The sequence below is a fragment of the Caloenas nicobarica genome, chromosome 7 (genome assembly GCF_036013445.1).
Source record: "Caloenas nicobarica isolate bCalNic1 chromosome 7, bCalNic1.hap1, whole genome shotgun sequence".
In the NCBI taxonomy this organism is placed as follows: domain Eukaryota; kingdom Metazoa; phylum Chordata; class Aves; order Columbiformes; family Columbidae; genus Caloenas; species Caloenas nicobarica.
Window position 1 is genome coordinate 36,229,135 of NC_088251.1, and position 15,260 is coordinate 36,244,394.

At 41.9% G+C, this 15,260-nt stretch overlaps 1 protein-coding gene across 3 annotated transcripts in view; it reads right to left on the bottom strand.

The window, feature by feature from the left end:
• The window catches only part of MICU1 (mitochondrial calcium uptake 1), a 99,283-nt gene that overhangs the window by 52,176 nt on the left and 31,847 nt on the right, over positions 1-15,260 (bottom strand). For 2 of the 3 annotated variants that reach the window (XM_065639366.1, XM_065639365.1), the window contains exons 5-6: positions 14,773-14,935; positions 6,369-6,412 (exon numbers count right to left, since the gene is read on the bottom strand). In XM_065639366.1, the coding sequence (XP_065495438.1) occupies positions 6,369-6,412; positions 14,773-14,935 (207 nt within the window). Of the gene's footprint in view, positions 1-6,368; positions 6,413-14,772; positions 14,936-15,260 lie in introns of those variants that run through there. The other variant, XM_065639367.1, reaches the window with a different exon arrangement.

Here is a 15,260-nt window from a genome sequence, read left to right on the forward strand (position 1 = left end):
CTTTTTATTTACTAATCAACTTCCCTCTGCTATCCAGTTCCTTTTCCTAGAGACCACCTTATGAACTATAGCACCTGAATATCTTCATCCTAAAATATTCTTTAACATAGTTCACCCTGCATAGTTCTGTAACTTGGAAAACTCAAGAAAGTTTGCAAAAAACAACCTTTCCCAAACTTATACCCATTCTAGTAGTTGATGTTTCCTCACAGCATTTGGCCTTTCTCACAGAGCAAAAGTAACTCCGCGGCCTCGGGCAGAAAATGCCATTTTCCAGAGCCAGCCTATTGTAGTTTCATCAAACTGCAAAATAAGTCAGAAATAAGTCGGAAGCCTCAAAAGATACAATGAAAACAGGAGGACAGGGAGATACATGCTTGAGCTTTGCTCAAAGATGTTCCCATTACTAAAGCCATGTATTAATGCTTACCCTGAGGACTGCGCTCTTAACAGGCTGAATTCAAATGTTTAGAAATAAATCCTTTAGGCTGAGGATCAAGGGAAGGATTCAGGATTACTTATTAAAGGAGCAGGAGTGAGCGTACACTGTCCCTTTTACATGAAAAGTGCATATTATGAGGTCTGAAGCACAAACTAATTAAAGCACATGCTGTCTGCTTTGTACCTGCCAGAAATCCTGGTGGAAGGGGAGAGGGTTAAAAAAGGGAAGAAAATGAGGTAATGCTTGGTTACATCAAAAAAACCAAACCATAATTAGAATAAAGACACAAATATCAGAGATATTAGTAGCTGGAAGAAACACCCGCCGGGTACCTGGAAACCAGAATAAAAGAGGACATGGAAAAACCAGAGCATTTTAGTAGCCTGTCAAACGAGCCCTGTGAAAACGAGCAACAGAATTAGTGGTACAAAAACATCACAGCAAGTAGAGCTCTGTCAAAACTGAAATATGCCACGAACGTTTGGTATAGGAGCTAGGGAAGGATGAAGAAGAGAAAAGAGAAGAATTTGCCATTTGGCATCTGCACAGTTCCCAATGAACAGGGAAGAAGCAGCAAGGAACAAAAAAAACCTAACTAAAAACTGGTAACCAAAGCATATGTGGGGGCCAAGTTTGGCTGGGAGGAAAAAGCTATCGAGCAAAGAAACTCAAAACCACAGACACTGGTATAAGCAAAGAAAGTCAAGAAAAGAAAAATCACGTCAGCTCAGCCCAGATTCGCTGATTATCTGTAATAAACTGCATCTCTGCTTGCTTCCACAAAGGCTCACGGGCAAGAATTATCCCCTGGCGGTTCATTAAGACACTTTTGGGGACAGCAGAGGAACTTTCGTATAGTTTATTATCTACGTAAGAAGATGATTTCTGGTTATTATGTGAAAAACTACCTACACTAAGATCAGAAGCTGAAGGAATTTAAAGCAGGAAATCTGAAATTCGACAGAGATGTTCAAGGTATCTCCAATCAAGCCATAACCTCGACTCAACAGCTCAGACTGCTGACACTGGGGACTCATTTACTCCCAACACCGTTAAAAATAGATTCATAGATTCATTTTGGTTGGAAGAGACCCTCAAGATCATTGAGTCCAACCATTAACTTAACACTGTCACTAAACCACCTCCCTAAGAACTCCATAGACATTGGCAGGACCTTGTACAGTTGGATTTAGAGGACTCCTCACCTGTTTTCATTGTGTCTAAGCTAGAGAAAGGACCGAGTATCCTTCTCAGTTAACGGGCTCAGTCAGTCAACTGCATTATACAGTGGAAGCAAATTTCAGATGTTTTACCATCCCTTACAGAAACCATCTGAAGTATTTTCCTTTTTTTTTTTTTTCACTTTGCTGTTGCTCTGCATTACTCTACAGCATCTCCAAACATCTAGAGATGTAAATATAAATGCTGGCAGGAAATACTTAATCCATAAATTTAATTAGAGGGCATTGGAAGCCTCTGTAATTACTTACTGCAGCAATGGTAGCAGGAGGGTAAGCTGCTGCTGGTAGCTCGAAGGCTTTCATTCTTATTAAGCAGTAGCAAGAAATTTTCCCCACAGGAGAACAAAAAGAGTAAGTCAAGTGTATTTGTTATTAAACTAATAAGCCATCTAGGGTGTTGTGTTGTTGCTTTGTTGTTTTTTTTTTTCCTAAATAGTCTAGAGGTCTTCTAAAAGCACTACAGCTTACCTTCGGTGTGAGCGCCCAACCGCACAAAGACAGATCTATGCTGTGTACCCACCACATCCATTTTCTGCCTCTGCTCCCACCTTTCCCCCATGTTCCACCGCCGAAATCTCAGCTGTGGGACTCCAGGCCACCTCACCAGTGACAGGCACCACAAAGGATCCAGGGGATAGGGACTGAATTGCTCTAAACAGGGTGGATCTGCAGCTCAGGCTTTAGATGAGCACCACTAACAGCATCGCTGCTTTTCTTCTTTGAGAGATTAAGCTCATCAATCGTTAATGCATAAGCCAAAAAACCCAAACATCAAGTAAACAGAGAGGGCACAAAAAAAGAAAACGTTAAACAAAATCTGTATTAGAACTTATGTAACATTAATGAAGCTTATGCCACATTACTTGTGCTAAGAGACATACTTCTACTTAGTAGAAGCATATTTCTACTATCCTCTTGCTAAGCAAGATGCGGGCAAAGAGTGATGAAACAGCCCCATGCCTCAGTTTGCAAATCAGATGTGCAAAGAACATTTCCACGTCACTCTCAAAACCCCCCTTTCCTAAGCCCTAACAAGCATTAAGCAGCAAGGGAACAGCACATCATAAATTAAACAGGACTTCCCCTCCTAACCAGAAGTGTGCTTTTCAGGATGGTAGGGATGAGAGAAGGGACAGCATGAGAGATTTCTCCCACAGATGGGTTAAAAAAGCATTTGCTTTCCCACAGCCAAAATGCAAGAGGAAGAAAGAGACATGGGAGCAGATGAGCAGTAGTGGTCTGGACATCTTCACACCACCACACCCTGAGCTACGCATTAGATGGTGTCTCCGTTCACATCAGTCTTTTGTTGAGGCTCAACATGAACACTCGGAAATGTCTGCAGCCTGATTAATATATATTTTTTTTTTCTACTCTGAATTTATAGTAATCAATGTCTCTTTTTCCTCTTACACACTCGGCCCAGCAGCAGGTCAGAGACAAGATGAGCTCATGTTGGCAAACAGATCTCGCCAAGGGATTTTGCTGGATTAATGTCTCCAGGGTTTTTGGTCTTACAATGAGTGAAGAAAAGGCATTTCGGCTCAAATTACAGGAGCATTGTTCTCATTAATAAGGCAATAACATTTACCTCCCTCTGCATCAACTCTATAAATTAGCACTAGGAAGAAGGAGAGGGAAAAAAAAGAAACAACACAAACAAAACCAGGTATTGCATTCTCACCATAGCGTTCAATCACATCCACAGCAAGACGCATCAGAAACCTGATACAGTTACAATACAGAGGCACAGCACTCCATAAAATCCTTTGGCAAGACCAGTCCCAACCACCATAGGACAGCCAATTAGTTGTTTTGACAGTAGTTTTACGTAAATAAAATTGGTTCTGCGAAAAGAACGGCTTATGCATCTCCTTACTAATGCCGCGGCATTTAAATCTCAAACATACGTGCTCAAAATTCACACTGATACTTAAAACATTGTCCTGTAATATGTAATTAAAAGGCAACTGACTGCACAGCTGGTTCTATTCTTTTTACCGTATCTCCTTCTCAATTGTTATGTGCATGCAACCCTGGGTATACATCTCTGCTTGGAACTAAAATTAATTATCTTTTCCACTCTTCAGCCAGGATCTAGCCTGCAGATTATCAATACTTTCCAGTACCACAGTTTGCTTGCATCTGGCTGCTCACAAACTCCTCTCACCTTAAAAAACAAGAAGGAAATTTCCACTGAGCAAGTCTATTACTTTTTGATCACAAGTCCCCTTACCCCTGTGTGACATTTGGAAGGATGCTTAGGGGAACGATGGACCTCTTGCCCTTCTGCTTGAGCTCATCAGCTCTGCCAACGTGCAAAGGGAAAGCGCCAGAAAGCCGATTCCAGGTAGAGGAATACAAGAGGAATACGTAGTGGGCAACACGCAAGAAGGAAGAGATGCAAAAGGACTGTTATCCCTCCAGTGTCACTATGCAAGAGAAACTCAAATGAGCCGGGTCAGCTCTGCAGCAGCTCAGATGGTGCTTGATGCATAAAGACAGTGTTGTTTTTTTAAACTGAAGCCCAAAGCAAGCAATAAAATGAGAACACGATGCTATCGGACAGATCAATCTGCTGTCAGGTTCTTTCATTACCAAGGGAGAGCCAAGGCGAACTTATTTAATAATCTCCTCAAATTATCCTCTCACCTGGACATCACCACTACTCTAATAGCCACGGTCAGATTTTGTCAGTCCCAAATGTCTTTAAGCAAACAGCCAAGCAAACAAGAACTTCTATTTCTTCATTTTCAACAGCACAAAGTCCTCCTAGGGTGTTATTAGACTGTGGCAAAAATAGGTCCGAGGAGAAGATAATGATCAAGTCCATTGCAGTACCCTAAATCTGCTGCCTCGCTTCCAGACTACTCAAACCACAGCACGCAGACATCCAAGTGCAGCATCGTCATCCCTAAGTTACATTAAAAAAGCAATTTCACTCTGCTACAGGTCAGAGCGAAAGGTGGTTAGCGCAAAAAGTGAAGAATGCCTGTTGTCCACCCTCCGGGTGTTCACCACGCTGAACGGCAAGATGCTCAGAGCGTGGATGACGATGCACAGTCGAGCACGGTACCCCAAACACCGACTGCGGGTTTTCAACAACCGCGTCTGTCACATTGAAACGTGCTGCAATTCAAGCCCTCAGCACCGAGGGGCAGAGGAACAGAAAGCTGCGTTCAGCCAAGGGATCGCCTTTGATTCTTTTGTCCAACGTGACAGGAACCGGCTGCAGAGCGCGCAGGGACAGAGGAACGATTAGCAAAAATAGCGTGGGATTCAGCATTTCTTCCCCACAAACAAGTCTTGTTTGTGTGAAGCCTCAGGGATGAGTGCGATAGCTTGACAAGATCAAGTGATGAAAGTGAGCAGATGCAAAATAGACTGACAAACTAGAGGGAGAAACATTAGATATTTCGCAAAGAATATATGTACTTTTCCATTTCTTTGGGGATTTTTTTTTGAACCTTGACAAGCAGACATGCGTTTGTGTCACAGGGAGAAGAAAACAAGTGTTCACAACATGCTTCGTAGTTTTACGCGTCAAAACTAACTGCCAAAATACTACTTTCCAATTGTCTGTTTTCAAGCCAAACCTCACTCTGCTGCCTGGGTAACCAGAACTCTCGTACGCCGCTGATACCTGAGGTCCCTGTCATCTCACCATCTCCTGCCTTTACCTTTCCCTACTAAACACAAAACAAGACAAGGAACTGCATGTGTTCAGCCCACACTGTGTTTATATAAAGCTTTAAATGCATTTTTTTTTCCAGTATCGAGGCTTTCTGGAAACTGCTGACACTATGTGTCAGGCACATCACTCAGCAATGAAGTGAGATGAGATATTCATTTCCCTTTGGAAAAACAGAAGCTTTATTTACAGATGACACCAATGAAATGAAAATATCGCTAAAAGCTGGAGTACCACTATGTGCTCACGGTGATATGATGCAAAATTAACGAACCTGCAGTTATCTGCATCAAGAAGTCGATATGAGCTGCTAGTCCTAGGGCCAGAGCTGCATTTACCGTGCTCCTCCATACCAATGGGATTAACGATGTGGTTAATTGAGTCTGATTTCCGTAATAACAGGGAGGATGCTCCGCAGTTCCACTTAGGCAGGTGGACAAAACCAGCTCAGAGCATGCTCAACATTTTACCAACACATATCTTGACAGCACAAACATCCAGAATGGTCGTGTACCGCTGTACGAAGGACCTGGGCTTCAAAAGGGGAAGGGAGTAAGGCTGTTTGATGAGAGGAAAAAAAGATATTGGGGATGCAGATAAAAACACAGGAGCGTCTCCTTCCTTTGGGAACCTGTAGGTAAGTCTGGAAGGGAAAAGTCAAGCAAGTTTCCCTGGATATAGTGTAATTTACGGGAGTCTCAAACAGCCATGAAGCAGCAGCACAGAAACATGATCATGACCTATAATTTCCTGGCCTACTAGTATATAAGAAGAGGTAATATTTTATCTGTAAACACCAAAATAAGACCCCTTTAAAAAAAAAAAAAAAAAATCTGTCATTATGGAAAAAGCACCGCAATGCTACTAAACAACAAAAAGCTAAGAATATTTCAAATACTTCATTTAACTTATACCCACACACAGGTAATGACTAAAGGACTCTAGGTTAAAAAAGCCACTGAATAATATACGCTTAATAGTCTAACACACTCACCTTCCCATCATAGCGTTTCACTATAAACTGATCCAGCCCCAGGTCTGAAAGACAAAAAAAGAAAGAAAAAGATACTTTAAAAAATAAAGGTCTTAGAGGGCAAGAGTAAGCATTTTGTGGATTTTCTGCTCGAGTGAGGATTAGAAGGTAAAATGCACTGTCTGAAAGACACCTGTAGAAAGTATAAGGATGAAATTTTTTTTTTTTTGCTTCATGTATTTTGTATTTTGATTGTGAAAGACAACAAACTCAGGGCGTCAGAGAAGAAAAGCTCTTTCTAGCAGGGAGAGTAGGAGCACAGCTCCCAGCACCTCTCAAGAGCCTGAAATACCCACCCCAAAGTACAAGATTTCTGCACTATTACCAGGCAAACATTTTGCCCATGATGCTCCATGTAAATACAGGTTCATAAAACTCTTACCATTTTAAATAATACCTCTTGAATGATTCACAAATGGGAAAACAAAGAATTGTTCCCATGATTAACTGGGATATTCCCAAATAAATCCAAAAACTTGTTTATATTTTCGTATAAAATTGCTCGTAAATAGACTTCCAAGGAGATAAGTTGTAGCTGGATTCATAAGAAAGTGAGTGCTTCAGCTAGGAAGGGCATTTTGGAGAAAGGCATGTAGAGGGGTAATTTATACGAGTAAATTCAGTTTCTCATACCATCACAACATGCTTTTTCTAACTTGAAGAGGGGAGGGGAAAAAAAAAAAATCCCAGCACCTGCAGAGTTAAGGCACAGAGCTCTCAATCGAATCCACAACGCCCAGCAGGCTATACGTACACTGATGAATGCACATATAAGCAAAGTGACAAAAATATTCGGGAAGATTAATTGTCTGAGCTTTGCAATCCAAAGTGGGGAAGATGTGCCCTGAAAGGAGATTAAGCAGAACTCAAACCAAGCACTTCCAGTAATTTGGGAGAGCACAGGCCAATTTTTGCTTCTCTGAAGAATTAAAACCCCTCCGCAGCGTTACGTCCCATGCATTTTCTGCCACTCTTTATGATAATTATCACACTCTCATTTCAATTTAAATTAGAAAAAAAGACGGAAAACAACCAAAATAAAACCTCTCCCACGCTTGCTGTGTCACCTGCTGGTGCAGGAGGATAATAAAACCCTTCCCATCTACTGGAAAGGGTTCATAATGGTTACAGTGCAGAAAACGGAGTTATTAATCGCTGCAGGGTGACCCCCTCGACCTTTCTGAGCCAAAGCAGCTAAAACTCCTCCATCACCAATTTCAAAGGTCAAAGCGATTGTCAGAGGGCTTTCTGGATTTGTGCATATTCAAGCCAGAAAGCGCCTTCTCAATATTTTGTGCGCCTGACAATAGAGTGCAAATTGCATATTCATACACATTTTCAGAATTTAATAATCTTCTGAATATTGTCGTCCTTAAGATTGTGGGTATAAAAGTGGTTCAGTAAGTATTGTCACATTTAGAGGCATGATTCATTTAATAAATGTGCTTATTTTACCAGAGACACGTCATCTGGTCTGAGCTCCCCCCTGCCCATCCATCTGGATGCGGACCGCACAGCTGAGCTTGGCTTATGCCCACGTGTTGTAATAAAGTCATTTCTCAAGCACACCTCCTGTTGCCATGCCAGGAAATAGTGCTGCGAGACAGATCCCTGACAGCCCGACGTTACACACGTACTCACAGAAAGCTAAAAAAGGACACGGGTTAAAAATAGCAAGTGAAAGTATGTCTTAATGGCATCCCCCCCACTCCCCAGCTGGACACCACTACAGGGAAATGAAACAGGTTTCAGAAGAGACCCAAAATGAATGGATGCTCATGTAGATGAACAGCAAGAAAAGATGAACAACTGTTTTCTTTTACATATATATAAAATAAATATCATATATATTACTAAATATAGGTAGCGAATACGTAATGTGTAATAAATAATAATAAATATGCAAGTCTGTATGTACATAGAGAAAAGTTACTAAAAACAGCCAAATGGAACCTAAAAAGGCAGAATACTAGTACCTATACTAAAGGACGAGGCTACTGTTATAAACTTTGTGCTCTCCACAGGTGTAACATGAGGTGGGCAAAAGGGGAGGTGATTGGCTATGGCTGGAGTGGACTGAAAAGCATCACGAGAGTTAACAGCCATAAATTACAATAGTGATGCAGGCAGCGAAAGAAAAGCGCAGTGGTGAAATTCAGAGGTTTGAATTCAAGGCAGTTTGCTTCCAGACTGCGGCTTGGTCCAGCCTCGTTCACCCAAGCACGGAGATGTTTGCTTCCATGTGTTTCCTCGATTGCTGTGGCACGTATCGAAAATAGACAGAAAAACAAAGCACCTGGGTAAGCGGAGATGATTCCTGCGAGGGACAGAGCGACGGACCTTGACTTACATATGGCTTTCCTGTACCTGCATCCAAACCCTCAGGCTGGGTGTAGAAGCAGCCAGGTCTGTCCTCAAGCTTAAGAGCTCCGAGCATTTCGCTGTTATATTTGCTGAAGAAATGGCTTACAACACCACAGCAATTACAGAAATGCAGTTATAATTACCTATATCACATCAGCCTCCTCTGACACAAGCCCATCTGACGAGAAGCAAAATCGATAACCTTGGTTTATACATCTCTTGGAGATCGGGGAGAGACATTCATACGAAAACACAGCACAAGAATTAGGGGCTTTGGCTGCTACCTTTTTTCATGTCACTGCTATCAGTGTTACCTGTTGCAAGCAGAAACTTCTCGGTTCACATCAGTGTTTTATGCCCACTCTTTCCCCCAGCCATGCACAACGACGTCCCCTCTGCTCTGTTGCATTAACTAAGCTACACACTTGAAACCCTCTATAAAATTCCCCTTACAATAGCTCCTAACAGAATAAGCCAATTCAAAACCTTATAAAGGGCATTTATATGTTCACGGCATACAGTTTTACTCGATCCATTTTTCTTTTCCCAGCACAGTTTATTTTCTTTTTTATGGACGTGTTTTACCACAAGTCTTTAATCTTAAAAGTTGACAGAAGGAAACCAAGAAGCAAGAGGTTGCCTGACGCCTCTGTTCTTTCTTTGCATTACATTTAAAAAAAAAAAAAAAAAAAAAAAAAAAGGCTTTTCCTCCAAGACTTTACAATAAGAATTCAGCATTTGTGTGGGCTGGAGAGCGAATGGAAACACTGCACGACCCAGGACAATCACAGCTGAACAAGGAAAGGAAAGAATATCGGTTATTACATCTCTGTTATTCAAAAGGCAGCGTGCTGAGCTAAAGCTACCCCAGAACTGTCTGTTAGTGATATGCTCATAAAACAAATATCCCCTGGCTGGGCTATTGCTGCCAAGCTGCAGGAACACGAGCTAATAGGCATGTTTACCAGTAAAAAAAGAGCTTTTTCTCCTTTCACTGGAGAGCAGGGGCTGAAATACTGTTCTCTCAGAAATGGATTAAAGGATTTCCCCCAAGAGAGACAGCAATGAAATCCAGAAATCGTTTCAGGAGGACACCTGGCTGCCTCATAAAGCCTCTCTGGGACCAATAGCTAGTTTACCATAGCTAGTTTACTTTTGATCTTTGAGTACCACTACACATCGCTCCTGCAAATTCTGATACCACCTAAAGTACAATCACGGGATCAAAAGAAACGCCAGCGCTGCCGAGGAGTCACTAAGCAAGTGGCATCGCTGTGTTATTTCAGATTAGACTGACACCACTCACTCAGCAATACTAAGAATAAAGGCCCCCACTCTTATTCGTGTGATGGAACTTTCGCAGCACTCTAAAAATAAAAAATGTTTCAAACTAAATCAAAATGACTCGCACTCGCTGCCTGCCACAATGGGGAAAAGAGGGTGTTCAACAGGGGAACCATTTCTTTGTGTTTAGTTCTTCCTCTTTGGCTTGGGGAGGATGTTTTAATGGAGAAAGAATTATTTACGTAAAGCAAAAAAACACAGAATAACATGCTGTTACTCTTCTTCAGCTCAAATTAAATCTAAAGTCAAATGCGTACTATATTTCTATTAATTAACGAAAAGACACTTGATAATTATCTAAACAACTACTGAGCTCTTCATGTTATCCTGTAAAAAAAAAAAGCAAGCTATGGACAGCAGATTATAGGTTGCAGTTTTAAAAAATATTTAACGAATGAGCTTCCAGAAGAACAATTATATTATGCCAAGAACACAGCTGAGATCAATTAGAAACCACCATGATTTCCTCTGGGATGTCAGCAGTTTTCCACCATGATGGAAAAACCTTTTCAACTCCCCTCAGTCTTTATACCCTTGTCAGATTTTTCACATTATCTGGGTTACATTTACTTATCATCTGCTTTTCCTTTCCCCTCACTTGATATATGACATGGACTCTTTTTTTTTTTTTTTCCCTCACCAAGTAGAGGAGCAAAAGGGCTAATTACCAAGACTGAAGAAAAAACCTGCTTATAAACCATGCACGCAACGTTACAGGAGAAGATGCTGGACCAAGTTTTCTCCTATAGAGCTGTAACTCAGCTTCTCATTTTTGTACGAGTATTCTCCCCTGAATTTACAATGTAATCTGCAAGCACACAGTGAGCTGCCAGAGATCTCTCAGGAGGCACCACTCTCAGGTTTGTGGTAAAGTCCACAATTATTTTGTTCAAGGGACTACTTTGCTCTCATCTATCTCCCTCTCCTCCAACAGTCTCCCTGGAGATGCACATTCATAACATCGCAGACCAGCCATCCCATCCCGTCATCTATCCTGGAAATCCTAATTACTCATTTCTTCCTATGACTATCACATAAGCACACACAAAAACGCGCCTTTCACGTGTTCCTCCTTGGCTACGTTCCTGGGGTCTCATATCAGGCACAACAGGCTCAGAGATGATACTTGCTTAGGAATGACATTTTCACAGGAAAAAAAAAAAAAAATAAAAAACAAACCACATCTATTCACTCTTCTGGTTCTGGAAGACAACCACCAAGTTACCTCCCCTCCTTACTCACACCCTTTCCCTGAAGACCCTTCCAGCAGATGTATTTGAGGGAGAACACAGGAACAAGTCCCCATCAACAAACAAGAAGGCAAGTTCAGCATCTGTAGTTTCTTTCTGGGTCTTAAATGTCCTCACTGAACACTCTGCGCAAGTTTAGAGATCTGTACAAGCCTGGTGAGTCCTCTCTCTCTCCACCCTACTGGGTGAACTTAAAATAAAAAAATCTCTCAAGCACTGCAACAATCCAGATATTTGAGCTGCTGCAGAGCGTGGTGGCTCTTGAAAGGCACCTTTCATGTGGCAGAAGTTTGGGTTAACCAGGGATGTTAACACTGGGATGGAAGAGCAAGACTGGTTTGGGTACAACCTGTCTTCGTTACAGCATGTTGTGATAAGACATGAAGACTTTTTTTTACTTCTTTCCATCCTTATTGCAAAGAGCAAAAAAACCTGGTAGTGGCTGAGTATTGCCACAGCTCCTTCTTAGTCCTGGATGCCCCAAAGTACTCACTTCTCCCAGGAAAACAATCCATGCAGAATGAACACAGAGACACCTGGGGAAGTGGAGAGAACTACACGGCCAGAGCAGGTCACCACCAAGCTGGTCCAAGCACTTGGAAACCTTCACACAGGAAAACAGCTACGTAAGACTACGGAGAATGTGCCAGTTACAGCCTGCAGGTATCAGGCGTGGTTATGGATCATGTGTCATGGCTTTATACACCTTTTTCAGCAAAAGCCAACCTGTCTTGGAAGAGCTGCAACATCTAAAACAGAGGGTTTTGCAAACCCTTACCCTTCCCACCAGAGACTGAGGTGGTATTTTCGGTTAGTTTTGGGCTGGGATACCAAGGAGGCGTCAGGTATGAAACCACCATCCCCGCTGATCCAGTCTGGGAGCCAAGCTATCGCTCGGGTACGAGATGAGGTGGGAGGAATAAAACCAAAAAAACAGAGGACTGCAGGGAGCAGATATCACTGTGCACGCTTCTGTTGGCGCTTGGCCTTCCCAGATAGCACATAAAGAATTTTTTTTTTTTTTAAAGCAGCTTCCAAGTTTAATGCCATTATTCTGACAGACAGTTCCAAGCTCAGCAAGAGTGTGTCACGCCTTAAGCACAGCTTGTCTGCTTGGGAAAGCTACAGTAAAAAGTTTTACTGAACTAGAGAAAGCAATCTACAGGAGCTATCGAATTGGCATTCCTTTTCCTCAAGCCAGCAAAACGCAGTCTAGAATTTACTTGACACTTCATTGACAATAAATCAAACTTTCCCCTATGTAATCCACAAAAATTAATCAGGCATATAATACCTCGCAGTAGATTAGCGCTTTAGAAATAAATGCAACAGGGACTCGGATACCTCATTACTCTGTATCACTTACATTCCACGGTATTTTCCCTCCATAAAATAGCAGACACATTAAGAAGAAGTTACTCACTGAAATTAGGACCAGCACCTTGAGCATTCAGAGCATCCCCTGCCCTGCTCGTGTCTTGAACCGCATTAACTCACAGGAACAGAAGGCAATTGCTTCGCCCCACAAACCTATGAACAATTACTCATGGAAAACCTTGAGGTCAGTTGGACTGCAGAAAGCAACCTGTAATTGTGTTAAATGTTAACCTACCCAACTAGTATGGTTATAGCGGGTTGCATCTCTACCTGAAGGAGATTTTTCCAAGGAGCACTCAGGGCTACATCACTGCCCGAAGGATGAAGCTCCCTGGGACGGGGTGGGACGCTCAGCCCCGGCGGAGGGCACACCCGAGTCGTGACTAAGGGAGAAAGCAGCCCCGCCATTTCCCTACTAATCTATAATCTAGATTATTTTCTGAGTCACAAGTACCCAACGGATGTAAAGTACAGAAATAAACCAGCCAGCAGGTAGCAGTCTTTCGCCTTTAACTTCTGGTTTTATAATCAGATTTTTTTTTTTTATTACGAGTTTTTAGAACATTTGGGAACAAGCGTATGGCTGGTTTGACTTTACCGTAGCGTTGAGCCTTTTACACTTCTACTGTTCATTATGTATTAAAAAAAATCATTTACCGTGATTGTGATGTTGTACAGCATCATTGGGAACCACCCCAGCAGCAGCTTTGTCTAGAAGCAAGTCCATGACAATAACGGTCCCCAAGACAGATTTTCAAGCTAACAGATATAAGACGCCTGCTCTCCTGCTTTGCCTGCTGATGGCCAGCCAAAGCTAAATTTCCATCTCACTCCACTTTCCTAGAGCACCTCTAAGTATCACTAAGGCAATTTTCTTCCCTTACAGGCTGCTTTGTGGCACTGACTAACAGAATTTTCAGGTACTTAAAGGCACAACAGGTTTCATGGGGCCATTTCAGCCGCCCACCTATCCAGGATAATTATAGTTACAGCAGAAATTTAGTGGCTAAGACTGATGAGTTATCTGGCATTAGTCGCCTTCACTTGTCTCCAAAGTAGGTGTTTTCCGAGCACTCTTCCACCTATTTTCTGCGCACGCTTTAAAACGCAAAGCACATATACTGCATGGAAGAAGTAAAAGAGAATCAGGTGTGTTGAAGTTATACATAGAATGTTGTCTATTTTTAAGCCGGCTGACAAAAATAATGCACGGGAAGACTTGCCCTCAACCACGTGCTACTGCTTTTCAAATTATCAGATTCGAGGAGCTTTAGATAGATAAGATGGTAACATAAAGTTTCAGCATCTATGAACACTATCTTCTGTTTATTGCTCAAACTACTTCTTCACTGAAAATAGAACCAGGTACTTCATATGAAAACTACAGCCATTTTCAGGACTTGATGAAGCCCTTATTATCAATTCACCAACATGCTTTTAACACTAATGCCAGGATTATTTTTCTTCCCTCCTGCATATACTTCATATTGTTGTTTTCTAAGCACACACGTACACGGTATTTATTCAGCAGCTGTCACGTAAGATATCAAAAAACAGTTTCACATAAACCCCACTCTCAAAAAGTTAACATTTGGGGGCTGAAGTTCTCCTTTAATGCCTGCAGAGAGTTTTAATTTGACAAAAGCCTGTTTCATTCTTTGAGACACACTGTTGGAGACCAAGAAACCCGATTTCCCATATCTCACCCAAACCACAAATCTCCTCTGAAACAGAAGACTGGCAAAATCCTCCTGCCACCCCACAAAAAACAACCTCTTACCAAACACTCACAACCCAGCTTTCCAGACCAGAAAAAACAAGCAGCATACCCCAACCAACATCACTTTTTTTCAGCTGTGGCAGCAGCCTAACCAGCAACCCCAATTTTGTGCTGTAGCTCTCAACATAACGAGGATACCCAACAACGTAACTGTTTGACGGGAAATTTAAAGATCGAGTAAGCAGAGACTAGAGAGTTTATTCCCCTTCGCCGTATCAGTTTTTCCAATTGCTAGAGACACATCACTTACTCTCTGGTTGTTTTTCATTAGGTGTTATTGATCTCACAAAATCCTGCGGTGTCATAAAAACCTCTGATTCGCCGTGCTCGTTTATGACTTTCAAAGTGGCGAAGTATCTGAAGATTTTGTCCGGCGTGGAGTAGGCTCTGATCCTGTTCTCATATTCCATCACCTGGAAATGAAATTTAATCGGCATTAGATGTGCACGGTTCCTCCCCCAACGCTTCCATAAGCACCTTAGTCCTCTGAAGGGTTTAGAAACATAACAAAGTTATGTGCAGCAACACAATACTTGAAAGAAATAGCGCTGAATGGGACAAAATCCCTCCTATCCTCAGCCTGGGAACTACCAGGAAAACTGGAAACACCAGCTCCTGATATCTCAGAGTTAAGAAGAACAAACACGAAGAGTCTTCACTACTGATAAGTTTTGACTCTTCATGGCAGCAGGAAAAAAACAAATTAACAAAGTCCCTGAAGAAGCTTTTAAACATGAA